Source organism: Bubalus bubalis, chromosome 14 (genome assembly GCF_019923935.1).
Source record: "Bubalus bubalis isolate 160015118507 breed Murrah chromosome 14, NDDB_SH_1, whole genome shotgun sequence".
Classification (NCBI taxonomy): domain Eukaryota; kingdom Metazoa; phylum Chordata; class Mammalia; order Artiodactyla; family Bovidae; genus Bubalus; species Bubalus bubalis.
The window spans coordinates 205,188-218,449 of NC_059170.1; the positions used below are offsets into that span (position 1 = coordinate 205,188).

Consider the following 13,262-nt stretch of genomic DNA (forward strand, 5'->3'; position numbering starts at 1 on the left):
TTTCTGGTCCAAAACAGCTCTTCAGTAACAAGAGCTGTTTTGGACCAGAAAGGCAGAGTGCTGCTACAGGAGGAAAAAGGAGCCAAATTAGGTCCAGTCCCTGTCCCCCCAAAGGCAGCATCAAATGAAAAGAAGCTGCAGCTGCTCTCCCAGCAGACTGTGCTGAAAACCAGGAGAGAGGTACAAAGTGCAGCCAGGGTTCAGGTGAAAAGCTCTGCTAGGCTTGGGGTGGATTAGTGACTCAACAGTTTTACAAATAGCACAGCACGTGGACCCACAATCAGAGCTGATACTGGCCTCACTGGAGCACACTCTGCAGGCCCCTTTGGCTCCAGGAACCTTAGTCGCAAGATTATATGGAGGTAGGGGTTGGGGAAATACCAACTGGAAGAAGTATTTCTGATTTTAACACTTGGAGCTGCAGTGCGATGCTTGTGGCTCAACACACAGCCCTCTGGGAGGACCTGATGAGGGGACAAGCCTGGAGACGCAGGTCTGACTTCTGTCTAGAGCAGCTTGAATTCAGGCTCAGGAGGGTGTTCTTCTTTCAGGAAGGAGTAGGAAGCCATCCACCTGGGAGACATTGCTCGATAAACACCTTCTGTTTGATTCAAGACTTCGGGCCTGTCCTCTGGGACAGCTGGGCAGCTAGGAGTCTGAAAGGAATTTGGGAGGGCAGTGATGACCCCAAAGCATCACAGAAGTGGGGGGCCCATGAGGCCTTGATTAGTGGAGCCCCTCCGTCTCAGAAAGGTGAGTGCCTTGGTCAAGTTCACGCAGCGGGTCACCAGACAAGCCTTTCCCTCCCACCGGAGGCTGCAGAGGAGGCCGCTAAACCGTGCCAATCAGAGCCCAAGATGGCACTGGGCAGGCACAGGGCGAGGAGTGCAGTGTTCTCCGGAGGGGTTGGCTGCTGGAGGGCTAAGGCTCCTGAGGACTGATTGTTGTTAACTCCCTTTCTCTCCTGGCCTTGCCTGGGGTGGACTGGCGGTGTGGGGGGAAGGCGCACCCAGAGGCGTGTGAGGCCCCCCTTCCCAGAGCAGGAGGCCTTGGGCGCCTGCTCCCAGCGGCTCCGGCTCACCCCAAGGCTCTCCGGAGGTCTCCGGGCCCTCGGGCTTGCCGCGCTGCGCTGGGCGCGGTCGGGCCCGTGGCACGGGCCCCTGGGTCCCCAGCCGCGCGCCGCGCGAGGCCGCTGCCGCCCTTCGCTCCGCGGGCGGGGCTGGTAGCTCCGCGCTCCTCTGGGCGGCGGAGTCCCGGGCCGCCTCGGCCCCCTCCGCCAGCCCGCACCGAGCAGGGGGCGAGCCGGGCGGGTGCTGGGCGCTGGGCGCCCGCCCCTCGCAATCTGGGTGCCGCGCGCCCCCGGGGCTGGAGGGCCTCAGACCTCGGCGGCCAGCAGAGCCGTGCGCCTCTCGTGCCGGAGGTCTGTTCCAGGCCAGGCGGGAGCTGCTCAGCGAGGGTCCCCGGCCGCCTTTCCCTTCCCGGGGGGTCGGCGGGCTGAGCGGCGAGCCAAGCCCAGCCGGCGTGCGCTCCTATAAATAGCGCGCGTGTGCCCGCCTCGCGCCCCCCGGCTGCGCGAGGACACGGAAAGTTGTGCGCGGGGGCTCGCGGCGCGCGGCGGCGGCGGCGGGCTAGGGCTCCGGGGCCAGCTGCCTGGCGCCGTGCGGCGGATCCCGCGGATTTTTGCCTCCGTGCTGGGGACCCGACTAGCCGCTGCCGCCCTGCCGCCTTCCGAGAGACGCCAAGCTCTGGGGAATTTTTTGACCAAGCGAAATAGAGAGTCGCTCGAGACCTGGCCATGAACACAGCCGCGCGTTCTTCCCTCTCCGGGAAACACCTTCGGCTTCTGTAATCCGTCCCCACCGCCAGCCGGAGACGAGCCGGGACGACCCTGGCCCCGACAGGCCCCCAGCATCCCGGGGCTTCTCCGAGCCCCCTGGGTTTTTCCTGCTGCGCGCTTCACCTGGGGAAGCTTAGGTTTGGGGTGAGGATTTCTGATCATTTTCCTCTTTGAGGGGTGAACGGGAGGGTTCGGCGACTTAGATGTCTAGGAACAAGGGTGGGTGCGGGGGTCCCAGGCAGGGCTGATCTCAGGTGGAGGAGGGCGGGGGAGGGGGTTCTGCATGAGCTCCTTAAAGGACGAAGGTAGCAGAGCCAGCGAGACAGCGCGAGGGGGAACTCTGACTTCAAACCACGGAGCTGCCGGAGGTGCGCGCGCCGCCGCCGGCCCCGCCGCGTGGTGCATCTAGCCACCCGCACCGTCCCCAGCGCCGGGGTCCCGGGGAGGAGGCCACGCGGGCACGCGGGAGCGCCGGCCAGCTGCGGCGGCCCCCAGCCTCGCTCGCCATGGGCCCCGGGCGCCGGGCGCCGGGCGCGCTGCCGGCCCTGCTGCTAGCCCTCGCCCTGCCGGGGCTGCGCGTCTGGGCGCAGAATGACACGGAGCCCATCGTGCTGGAGGGCAAGTGCCTCGTGGTGTGCGACTCGAACCCGGCCACGGACTCCAAGGGCTCCTCCTCCTCGCCCCTGGGGATCTCGGTCCGGGCAGCCAACTCCAAGGTCGCCTTCTCGGCTGTGCGCAGCACCAACCACGAGCCGTCCGAGATGAGCAACAAGACGCGCATCATTTACTTCGACCAGGTCAGAGCCCCGGGGGACGCGGGAGGCCAGGGCTCGGGCGGCGGGAGGGGCGACGTGCAGGCGGCTGAGCCGCTCTGATTGCGGTGCAGGGAGCCGGGTCTGCACCGGGTTGGCGCTGGCGTCTCCGCGCGTCGGGATCTGAAACTTCTGAGGTCTCCCCCGCCCCAGCCCGCCCCCACTCCCTTCTGGCCTCCGGAGAGCTGCTGGAGCGATGGGAGAGGGGCTGGCAGCGCAGAGCCGCAGGGAGAACTCGAGACACGTTGAATAGCAACAGGTCTGCTGGAACCGGCGGGTCCTGGTCCCTGCACCTCGCCGTCTCTCGGCTCGAGCCTGGCGCCCGGCCTCCACTCCTCTGCCGGGGCCGCGGAGGCCGTCCTCCGGCAAGCAGGGGACTCTTTCCAGGGCAGAACAGATGATGTGTTCCTCCCGGATGGAGAGGCTTCTCCCTAGAGGGAGCCCTGGGCGGGGTGGGCTGGGAGGGGTCCACACACTGCACAGATCCCGCAGGGGGCTGCGGAGGCGGCAGCGGGGGCCCCGGTCGTATCTCGCTCCCTGTTCGGTGCCAACCGCGGCTGCAGCAGAAAGCCCTCCTCCGCTACTTGGAAAAGTTGAGAGGAGGAGAGAAGCAATGGGTTGAGGCGCTGAGCTCCTGTAGGGAAGCGCTGGGAAGCCTTTCTGCGTCCCCAGCTCCTGCCCTTTTCAGAGACCCGCAAAGCAGTGGGGAGAGAGGGCTGGGGGCTGAGGACAGGGGACTGGGAGCGACTGGTGGCCACTGGAGCTTCATCTTAGCGATCGGAGCTCGTGGGTCTAGCGCTGAGAAACTCCAGGGTATCAGCTGAGGAAGGAGTCTTAAAACTGAAAACAGACTCCAGGCTGATCATTTCAACCTCTGCTGCACCCAGAGTCTTTTAAATTCCAAAGTCGTGCGTGTGGTTCACAGTGGCATGCCACATGGGCACGAGCACGGGTTAAGTGGTGCTGTCGGATGTGCCCGGGGAGCCATGAGGTGACATTTCTCTTCCTTACTTAATTGTTACTAAGTAATGTACTCTCCAGCTGGTCAAAGACAGAGAATGCCTCTCTGGGGCTTCCTATCGAATAGCCATTATTTTAAAAGAATTAAGCAACCCCTTTGGGTTTTAGTGCAGTATTTTTCATCTTGATGGAAATAAAGTCCAGCACGACCCCTGGTCTGTATTTCAGGGCACTGATTAAATACTGTGGACACTGCACTGTCCTCTGTACAGCGCACTGTGTTCAGTGACCTTTCTGTCATTTAGAAGAGGAGGAGGGTTTGCTCTCCTGTTCTGGGTGCTCCTGCGTCTTAGAGAGAATAAGACACATTTGGTAATAAATCTCGAGGTGTCTGGGTGCTCTAATTACAATGTACAGTCAACATTCAGCCTTATGTGTAGTCAACACTAATCAGCTAGCTCCATTATTGCTAATGAATTATGCTACTTGTGTCTGATTCAGGGAGCCCCTGCTAAGTACCTCAAATTATTTTAAATGTGCTTAAACAAATCTTTGTAAAACCTCTGTTGGGAAGTATTGCATAGCTGGTGATTTGTTGCTGAAAGACCATCGATCATAGGGTCAGAGGAAGAAATCTGATGTTTACTTGGAAAAAGGAGTAATCTCAGAATAAAATGATACACACAGACGCATTTTAAGTTGGGGGTTGAGCCTGGTACATCTACCTGACCGGGACTATATTCTGATGCGTTGCTCACAGGTAATAGTATGTCTAGGGAATTATGCAAAGGGCTGAATATTAGCCTGAATGTAGTGTTTAAAAGAAATAGTAGCAGATTGCCATTGATATGGGGGAAATGTACTTTTGTAAGGACATCTGATTTTTCTGAATGCCACTTCTAGATTTATTTCTTGGAGAGAAATGGAAGAAACCTTAGTTATATCCTGCCTGCTACCCCCATCCCCAATATGCACACACACACACTCTCTCTCTGTCACGTGTGGCATTTAGTTTAAGAGGTCATCTATTGAAATGCAGAGCTAATTTCATAATCAGCAGAACTAAGCTGAACATCTCGGAATACAGAATGCACTGTTGTTTTTTTGGGAACCAGCACTTATTTCTCTTCCTTTTTGTCCCTTGAACGTATAAACAAACGGCAGGCAACTGATCAGGGGACGGACACTGACTAACACTGGGGGGAACAGAGAATGCCACCTGTTTCACAGTCTCTACTCCCTGGCAGTCTGCAAAGGCTGAGTCATGGCCAAAATATTTATAGTTAAGACCTGGGTGGCATAGGAAGGGAACGCATGGCTGTGATCAGAGCTGAGGCTTGGCGGGGGCTCAGAGGAGGGCCAGGCGTTCGCCTTACTCCGGCACCAACTGTTCGGTGTCATGGATCACGCTGCCCAGTGGAGGGAGCATCCGTACCTCTGTCCAGGAGGGCCTGCAGAGAGCCGCGGACGCAATTGGCTGGCCCAGAACGCCACCTCTGGGCATGCAAGGCTCCAGAGGGTGGGTGTGTAGACGTGGGGCTGATGCCTTTTTCTGACTCTGAAGGTAGAGCCAGTGTTTATAAGCCCCACATGTTCAGAGCCAGCCGGCCTTGCTGGAAATCGAGGCATGAGTACAAAGCTCTGACTTTATTTTTTTCGTCTAACATTAAAAAGATGAAGAACCTTCCAACATACAAATCCGTTTTTCAAGTCACTAAAGAAAAAGGGAATAGAACTCCATGTTTTATTTTCTGTGGTTTTTTAAATCTAGTTTTCTTTGTTAAGAAAGAAAATAGGAAGGAAAAGAAACCGGAAGAACACTGATTTTACTTACAGAGAGTATTGTAATAGTTGACTGTGTTTATTCTTTTTATTTGTAGATTCTAGTAAACGTGGGTAATTTTTTCACCCTGGAGTCTGTCTTTGTAGCACCCAGAAAAGGAATTTACAGTTTCAGTTTTCACGTAATTAAAGTATACCAGAGCCAAACAATACAGGTATGTCTTTTGACCTGTTCTCTCTCTACCCTGAAATGACAGTGTTTATCTATAGTGGGCTATGTATTTAAGTATTTATGTGTTTTCATTGTAAAAATAGCCATCTTCATAGTAGTTTATTTTTAAAACATGTAATTTCCAATAACGCTTTCTATGAAGCATAGAAGCATATAGAAAAATATGTGACAAGCATATAGAAAAATACACAATTAAACTTATTACCTTAATAACAACCAGTCACTTAAAAAGCATAGTTTTTAAAGCTACTTTTTTGTTAAGAAAGAAAATAGGAAGGAAGGAAGGAAATAGTAAAAATTCAGTGGCACAAATCTCTTTATAAGACCTTGGCTGCTTTTAATGCATGTGCAAAAATTACCCAAATTTTTAACAACAACAACAACAACAAAAAATAGTAAGACTATCAGAGTTTTACAAGTACCTACTAAATAAATAAAACAAATTTCCTGTCATTGTTAAAAATTATGAATTGCAGTTAGCAACTAAGACCAAGAATAAATTGCTGAAGGAACAATTATTCAATATACTTTTAAAGAAAGGATATGCTACGCTTATCTTCTAAGTAGTTTATCCTTAGTTACTCTGAAATTAGTGAATTCTTACCAATTGCAGTTCCACCGTTAATATATTTTGTGCTGTGCTTTCTAAGGAACAGGCTTGAACTCACACTCAAGGACAATGATGGAGCTAATTCCTATAATATTCAAATATGCGGACACTCAGTAATACCAGTACATGTCTATGGAATTCTAGGATACTTTTTAAATCATCTGTTCATTGTATGTATTGTATATTGGTGGTGGTGGTTTAGTTGCTAAGTTATGTATGAACTCTTGTGACCCCATGGACTTTAGTCCACCAGGCTCCTCTGTCCATGGGATTCTCCAGGCAAGAATACTGGAGTGGTTGCCATTTCCTTCTCCAGGGGATCTTCCCGACCCAGGGATGGAACCCAAGTCTCCTGCATTGCAGGCAGATTCTTTACCACTGAGTCACATTGTGTCCAGGTGAATGTTAGATTACACATCTATCACTTTTACATATCTTAGTGAATGGATAAATTGATCAGCCTCATACTTAATTTATTCAGTATTAATTTTTGACATAAAAGGAATGAATATCTAGTAAACAAATTTACTCCCATGGAAAAGCTTTTCCCAAACGCCAATATTTAGAAACTTAGGTAATATTTGACACAGTATAATCAAAATTTTACTATGCAGGGAAGGTAATAAATTTGTTGCTAATCATCCATCATTAAAACATTTAGTGGTAGTAGTGATTATTATTTTTAATGCACATTTCTTATCAGGGAAAACACTAGAAGAAATCACAGTGGACAGTCATATTCTACAATTTCAGCTGATGTTTATTTAGCATATGCATGTCTCAGCTGTACAGTAAACCTGCAGAGATATTAGTAGAGGCTTGCGGTCCCTGAGTTTCTCTGAGCAAAGGGCATGGGGTTATTTTTACTAATGTATTGGAAAGCCACAGGCATGTGTCCTAACTGAAAACTTGCTGTTGAATATGAGAGAGAAATAAAGTAGTAGGCCTAACTTATGTCCTGAAGGGGAGTTGGGTTTCACATGGCTGAATTTTTCTCCATGGATGGTGATCTTCTGTGAGTATTTAAGGAAATTTTTGTGGGAGAAATTAATTTTTTTTCAAGTTAAAAAGATCAGCTCAGTAAGATCATACTAAGCCTAGCCACCCGAGTTAGCTAATTTGAAAGGAAAGGGATATATTTACTGGACATCAGATACTTTACCAGGTTGATCATCTTAGACATTATTCCCACCCCCCCCCCACCCTTGACCCTTGTAGATGTTTTGTAGAAAGATGCTTTCTTTCTTCCTTCCTTCCCTCCCACTCCCCCCTCCCTTCTTTTCCTTGTTTCTTTCTTTCTATTGCAGAATAGTTGATTCGCAATATTGTTAGTTTCAGGTGAACAACATAGCAATTCAATATTTTTGTAGATTACACTCCATTTAAAGCGATTATAAAATAATGGCTGTGTCTCCCTGTGCTGTACACATATATCCTTGGAGCCTATTCATTTGCTACGTGGTCAGTGTTACTTTCTAATCCCCTCCTCCTGTCTTCCCTTCCCCTTCCCTCCCCTCACTGGTAACCCTAGTTGGTTCTCTATAATCGTGAATCTGTTTCTGTTTGATTCATTCATTTGACTTTAGAGAGAGAGAGCTCTTCGGTGTCTTGTTTTGTTTTGTTTCTTATAGGTTAACCTGATGTTAAACGGAAAACCAGTCATATCTGCCTTCGCTGGGGATAAAGACGTGACACGCGAGGCCGCCACGAATGGGGTCCTGCTCTACCTGGATAAGGAGGATAAGGTTTACCTAAAACTGGAGAAAGGTAACTTGGTCGGAGGCTGGCAGTACTCCACGTTCTCTGGCTTCCTGGTGTTCCCCCTATAGGATCTGAGGTCTCCGTGATGCTCGTCCGGGGAGGGGCGGCCCGCCCCTGACTTCCTGAGGATCACTTCCGCTTCACCGGATTGATGTCTTCACTGGTTTCTTGTGGGCGAATATGTATGTATTCTCTGTAAGGATGCTAGGCCTGTCTGAACCAGTACCAAACTCCACAGATTATTTTTGTGTGCGTTTCAGTGTACTCGGATTGGGACTCAAAACAGTTGATACCCATCTATGCTTAAGTGTAACAATTCAAAGCTGTCTGCAAGGTTTATTCTGAATTTAATTTCCTGGAATCACTGAATTTGTTGCAGATGTGGCATTTTATTTATTTAGTTTTCAAAGACCGACAACCGGGTCTGAGAATTAGAGAACTCTATATGTAAAGTTCTGACTTCAATCAACGATTCGTGTGATCCTGCCAAAGAATTGTGTGCTGTGTCCATATACCGGTTACACTTGTTTTTATTCCTTTGGGATTAGTTTGTTCAGTTCTCTTAAGGTAATTTCTGACTTTGTGTCTTCTCAACAAATAGGGTAATGGCTTGCCCGCAAATTTACTCTATGAGATCACCCACACGACTTCCCTTAAAAAAAGAATGCTTCATAGTTGTATTTTAATTATATATGTGAAAGAGTCATATTTTCCAAATTATATTTTCTAATAGGAAGAATAGATCATAAATCTAACACAGAAAAAGTTGCATATCTGAATTCTTCAGTGCTCAATCCTCAAACCTGCGCAAAACAGCTCTCCTCCACGGAAATCTTATACTTTATTGCTCATTTTAATTAACATGATTGATAATAGCCACTTTATTAAAAACCTAAGGGATTTTTTTTTCCTTAGACATGACTACTTTATTAACTGGAGATGGGATGCCCTCGTTTTTAATTATACCTATTTTTCAAACCTTCTGTTGTGTTTGAAGTAGCATCTGGTTTTGCCTTAACTCCTAAAATTGTTTAGATTTATCTGTTCAGCTAATAGTAAATCCAAATATTCCATATCTGAACTTAGTACAATATCTTATTTTGTCTTTTGTACAGGTCATATGAATTCATAAAATTATTTATGTCTCTGTTATAGAATAAAGATTAATATACATTAGCTGAATTGTTTGGTCCCTTCAGTTTTGGAAATATGGATCTTACATGATTTATTCCCTCTCTCTTACCAACCCTCTCTCCCTCCCTCCCTCACCCCTGTCCTTTCTTCCTTTCTCTCATTTCTTGGTCTTGGAGCTGAAGAAAAGCTTTCTGGATTTCTAGAGAATGTCCCTCAACTGGCATAGGAAATCTTTACCATGTTTAATTTGTCCAGATTCAGGAGTTGTGAGCTTGGCAAAAGGATCAATGAACTTAGTAAAGTCTCCTTTCAGAATAACTTACTGTTAGGAAGTTAAGTTTTAAAAGATCCACTGAAGCATTGTGAAGGGCTCGGTGAATGAATGAGTGGTGATGCAAATAAAGATCAATATTTTCAAACAAAAGACTTGAGGAAGAGCTCTGACCTTTACTCAGCACTAACGGGCAAGCAGAAGCCCCATTTCTTTTCAGGAGGAACTATAATGACAGATGTCTCCTCTGGAGATTTGGCTCAATTTCCTGGTCGGTTGTCAATTAAAATAAATCTGGGTGCCCCCTTTTGTAGTCTGTGGCACTGGGGGGCTCTTGTAGGGTTCTGTGGGAGGAAACATGCAGGCAGCCCCCCAATATAATTGTGATTAATCATCACGTCAAAATATCCGTTCATCACAGGAAGAGATTCTCTTCCCAAGAAGAATTATCTGGAGATACTGGCAGTGGATCTGCAATGTTTTGCTTGGCAAATTATCTCCCAGCTGGCATTCTGTCAAAGATCTTCCCTCCTCTGTGACTGTGTAATGTGGGGAACAGCCTTGCACATGGGACTTTCATCTAAACTGCATCCTCTGCGAATGTGCTTGGTCTCATGTGACCTTCCCCACAGCTCTCTGTGTGCAGGGTTTGTGTCTCTATATTGCAAAAGAGTGAACTGTACTTGAATAAATATGCTATTAGTCATTGTTTTGGCAAAATGGCTTAAGAGTATTGCGAATTTCCAAGAGATAAGACAGAGAAAGTTTGGTGCTTAACAAAGTAGACTGATGTAGAGTATCTATTATAAACAGACTTATGGCCAAGCTTTGGGGCTTGCCCTTATTTTTCTGAACATAGAAGAACACTGGCAAAGAGCTTGACTTTAATTTCTAAGGGCTTCAGGTGGCTCAGGTGGTTAAGAATCCACCTGCAATGCAGGAGACCCGGGTTTGATCCCTGGGTTGGGAAGATCCCCTGGAGGAGGGCATGGCAACCCATTCCAGTATTCTTGCCTGGAGAATCCCATGAACAGAGGAGCCTGGCAGGCTACAGTCCATGGGGTCGCAAAGAGTCCGACACGCCGAAGCGATTTAGCTTGCAGCAGGCACACAGGCCAAGCAGGGCAGTAGGGAGGGTATTAAAATTGGAACAGTAAAAGGAAGAGGATTGAGTTTGAGTGGGCCAGGTGAAAATCAGGAGGCAGTGGCGTCAGAGTATTTCCATAAATGGAGCCAGATAGATGCTCCTTACATGTTCTATGGCTTGAAAATACTTTTCAGAAATTGCTCGGTCCACAGAAATGGTAATTGAGCACAGTGTTCGCATTGGCCTGTCTGCATTCATTAATGCCAGTGCACTCCCTTGCTAGATGTTCCTTATCTCCTTTGACTGTTCCTTGATCTATTGATCAGCAAAAGCAAGCAGTTTTCTGTAGCAAGCATTTTCCCAAGATAGAATGCCAAGAAAATGAAACCGAAGGAAAGGAGCTTGTGCATAGGATCTCCTTGATTCCACATGCTTTTGGGGTCTCCTTGTGGTCTTGGATTCTGTTAGAGCCTGGTTATCTTGTTAAATTTTTGTTTTAATTCTTTCTTGTTTTCCATTTTTGGATTTACAGCTGTTTTCCCCATTCTTTTTGGTTTCTAGATACCTGGATAGCTGAGTGTCTTTTTTTCTTTAGCAAGTTACTGCTTTTATTCTTGGAATAAATATCTTCAACCAACATTGTTTAAACTATCCTTATAATGTGTTACATGCTTTGCCAGGTACTGAGTTTATAGACGTGGTGCCAGCTGCTCTTTGTAGAGCTCCTTAGACAGTAAGCACAGCCAGAAGCCCGCCAGGAGCAACAGAGGTCTACACGTGTGGTTTCTACCTTGTCTTCTGACTGAGGGTCGTAGGCTTTACCAGTCTGCCTTCACTGCTTAAACCCTCTGTCTTCAGACTGCAGGGAATGCTGCTCAGTGTTATGCAGCAGCCTGGAGGGCGAGCAGTTTGGAGGAGAAGGGATACATGTATATGCATGGCTGAGTCCCTTCTCTGTTCACGTGAAACTATCACAATATTGATAATCAGCTATATCCCAATACAAAATAAAAAGCTAAAAAATAAGTGTATTTCTATGGACCAATAGTGCCCTTACCACAGAGGCTTCTTAGAAACCCAGGGAGGGTTTAGGCTCCCCCAGACCTGCTGAATCAGCATCTGCATCTTTAACAAGGTCTTCTGCCCCTCCCACCCGCATGGTTCACGGACACAGTAGAGTTTACGAGGCTGTATCTTCACAGAAAACCCAAAGACCACCTGCCCCAGAATAGCGTCCGGGCTTCAGACAGTTGAACCAGATCCCCAGGTGATCCTTACAGCGTCAGCCCATCAGGTGCGGGTGTTTTCTTTGCAGTGACCCTCGAGTCCAGGCACGTTTACGATCCTCCCTGTTCTAACGCGGGGAGCCCGGGACAGTGAGCACGAGGCCTGCGTGCAGTCAGCCCGAGACTCCGCACTGTGCGGAGAAGGCCGGGGCTGCGGGCTGGGCCGTGGAGACTCCGCGCTGTGCCGAGAAGGCCGTGGAAGCGCTGCCGGAGGACCACACCTCGAGGAGTAGGGGGGAGACCTGGCCTGAGACGGAGGTGAGTCACCACGAAGGCGGCGCCTTGTGGGAAAGAAAAGCCTCGGTGACAGGCCTCATTTGGTCAGCATTCCTCCTGAAATAAAGGGTTACGCACAGCTTGCTTTTCTTTATGGCTGAAGCGACCCTTCTCCTGTGATTGTAGGCCCTGTGTCTAAGGGCACTTGGCATTTGGCTTCAGAAGACAGTGTTCAGCTTAATAAAGTGTGTGTGTGTGTGTGTGTGTGTGTGTGTGAAAGAGAGAGAGAGAGAGAGAATGAATGGGGGAATATATTCAGAAGGATCCAAGATGTGAGCAATTTCCAGGAGGCTGGAAAGTACGTTTAAAATTCATCCAAGGGCAGAAGGCTTTCTCAACAATTTTTTAGTCCAATTGTTGATATGTATTTAATGGAGGAAATGTATCATCATAGGCACTGAGCTAAGGAAGTCTTTATTTCCCACGAGGTTACCTTGAGAACATAGATTTTGACCCTCTGACTTTCCAGGGGCTGGGGTTTTTGAGGAAACCTCCGAGGGTTTCGGTCTGCTAGTCCCTGGGGGGATGAGGGACTCTGACAAGCAACTGTCGTGCCTGAGAGCTGAGGGCGGTGTCTCTCTGCCTAGTAGTAGTTGTTGTTTTTTCCTGCTTTCGTTTGTTGTGTCTCATGTTTCAGCTTGGATGTCACAGTACCATCAATAGGGGAAGAAAATGCAGGGTGATGAATGCAGGTGGTCCCTATTTTTGTATTCCTTTCTTTTCCTTCAGGACAAGAGGAAAACATGGCTTGAAATGATCTGTTGAGTGGGTTTCTTTCCTAGCCTTCCAGAGGGAAGGGAATGATGCAAGCAAGAGCAGGCCTGCTGCCCATTTCTGGAAGTCAGGGGAGTCCACTGACCTGTGCGTTCAGCAAGGCTGCCGCTCATCAAGCTCGAAACGGGTTCTGGTGTCTGTGTGTGGAAATGGCCATCCCCTGGCAAGGACATGGCTTTATCATCCCAGATAGGGTGTTCAGATCAGATCAGATCAGATCAGTCGCTCAGTCGTGTCCGACTCTTTTGAGACCCCATGAATCGCAGCACGCCAGGCCTCCCTGTTCATCACCAGCTCCCAGAGTTCACTCAGACTCACGTCCATTGAGTCAGTGATACCATCCAGCCATCTCATCCTCTGTCATCCCCTTCTCCTCCTGCCCCCAATCCCTCCCAGCATCAGAGTCTTTTCCAATGAGTCAACTCTTTGCATGAGGTGGC

At 48.6% G+C, this 13,262-nt stretch overlaps 1 protein-coding gene across 1 annotated transcript; it reads left to right on the forward strand.

The window, feature by feature from the left end:
* The first annotated feature begins 1,800 nt into the window (after positions 1-1,800).
* Positions 1,801-9,552, forward strand: CBLN4 (cerebellin 4 precursor). Its single transcript, XM_006045080.3, has 3 exons — positions 1,801-2,634; positions 5,490-5,606; positions 7,865-9,552. Exons 1-3 carry the CDS (start codon positions 2,344-2,346, stop codon positions 8,060-8,062), a joined length of 606 nt encoding a protein of 201 aa, XP_006045142.1. The 5' UTR covers positions 1,801-2,343; the 3' UTR covers positions 8,063-9,552.
* Positions 9,553-13,262: the final 3,710 nt, after the last annotated feature.

What these genes read in the sequence shown, in the direction of transcription:
- CBLN4 (XM_006045080.3), top strand. Translation starts at nt 2,344, where the DNA reads ATGGGCCCCGGGCGCCGGGCGCCGGGCGCGCTGCCGGCCCTGCTGCTA. An exon ending in GCATCATTTACTTCGACCAG is followed by an intron (nt 2,635 to 5,489) that starts GTCAGAGCCCCG and finishes TTTTATTTGTAG; the next exon opens with ATTCTAGTAAACGTGGGTAA. An exon ending in ACCAGAGCCAAACAATACAG is followed by an intron (nt 5,607 to 7,864) that starts GTATGTCTTTTG and finishes TGTTTCTTATAG; the next exon opens with GTTAACCTGATGTTAAACGG.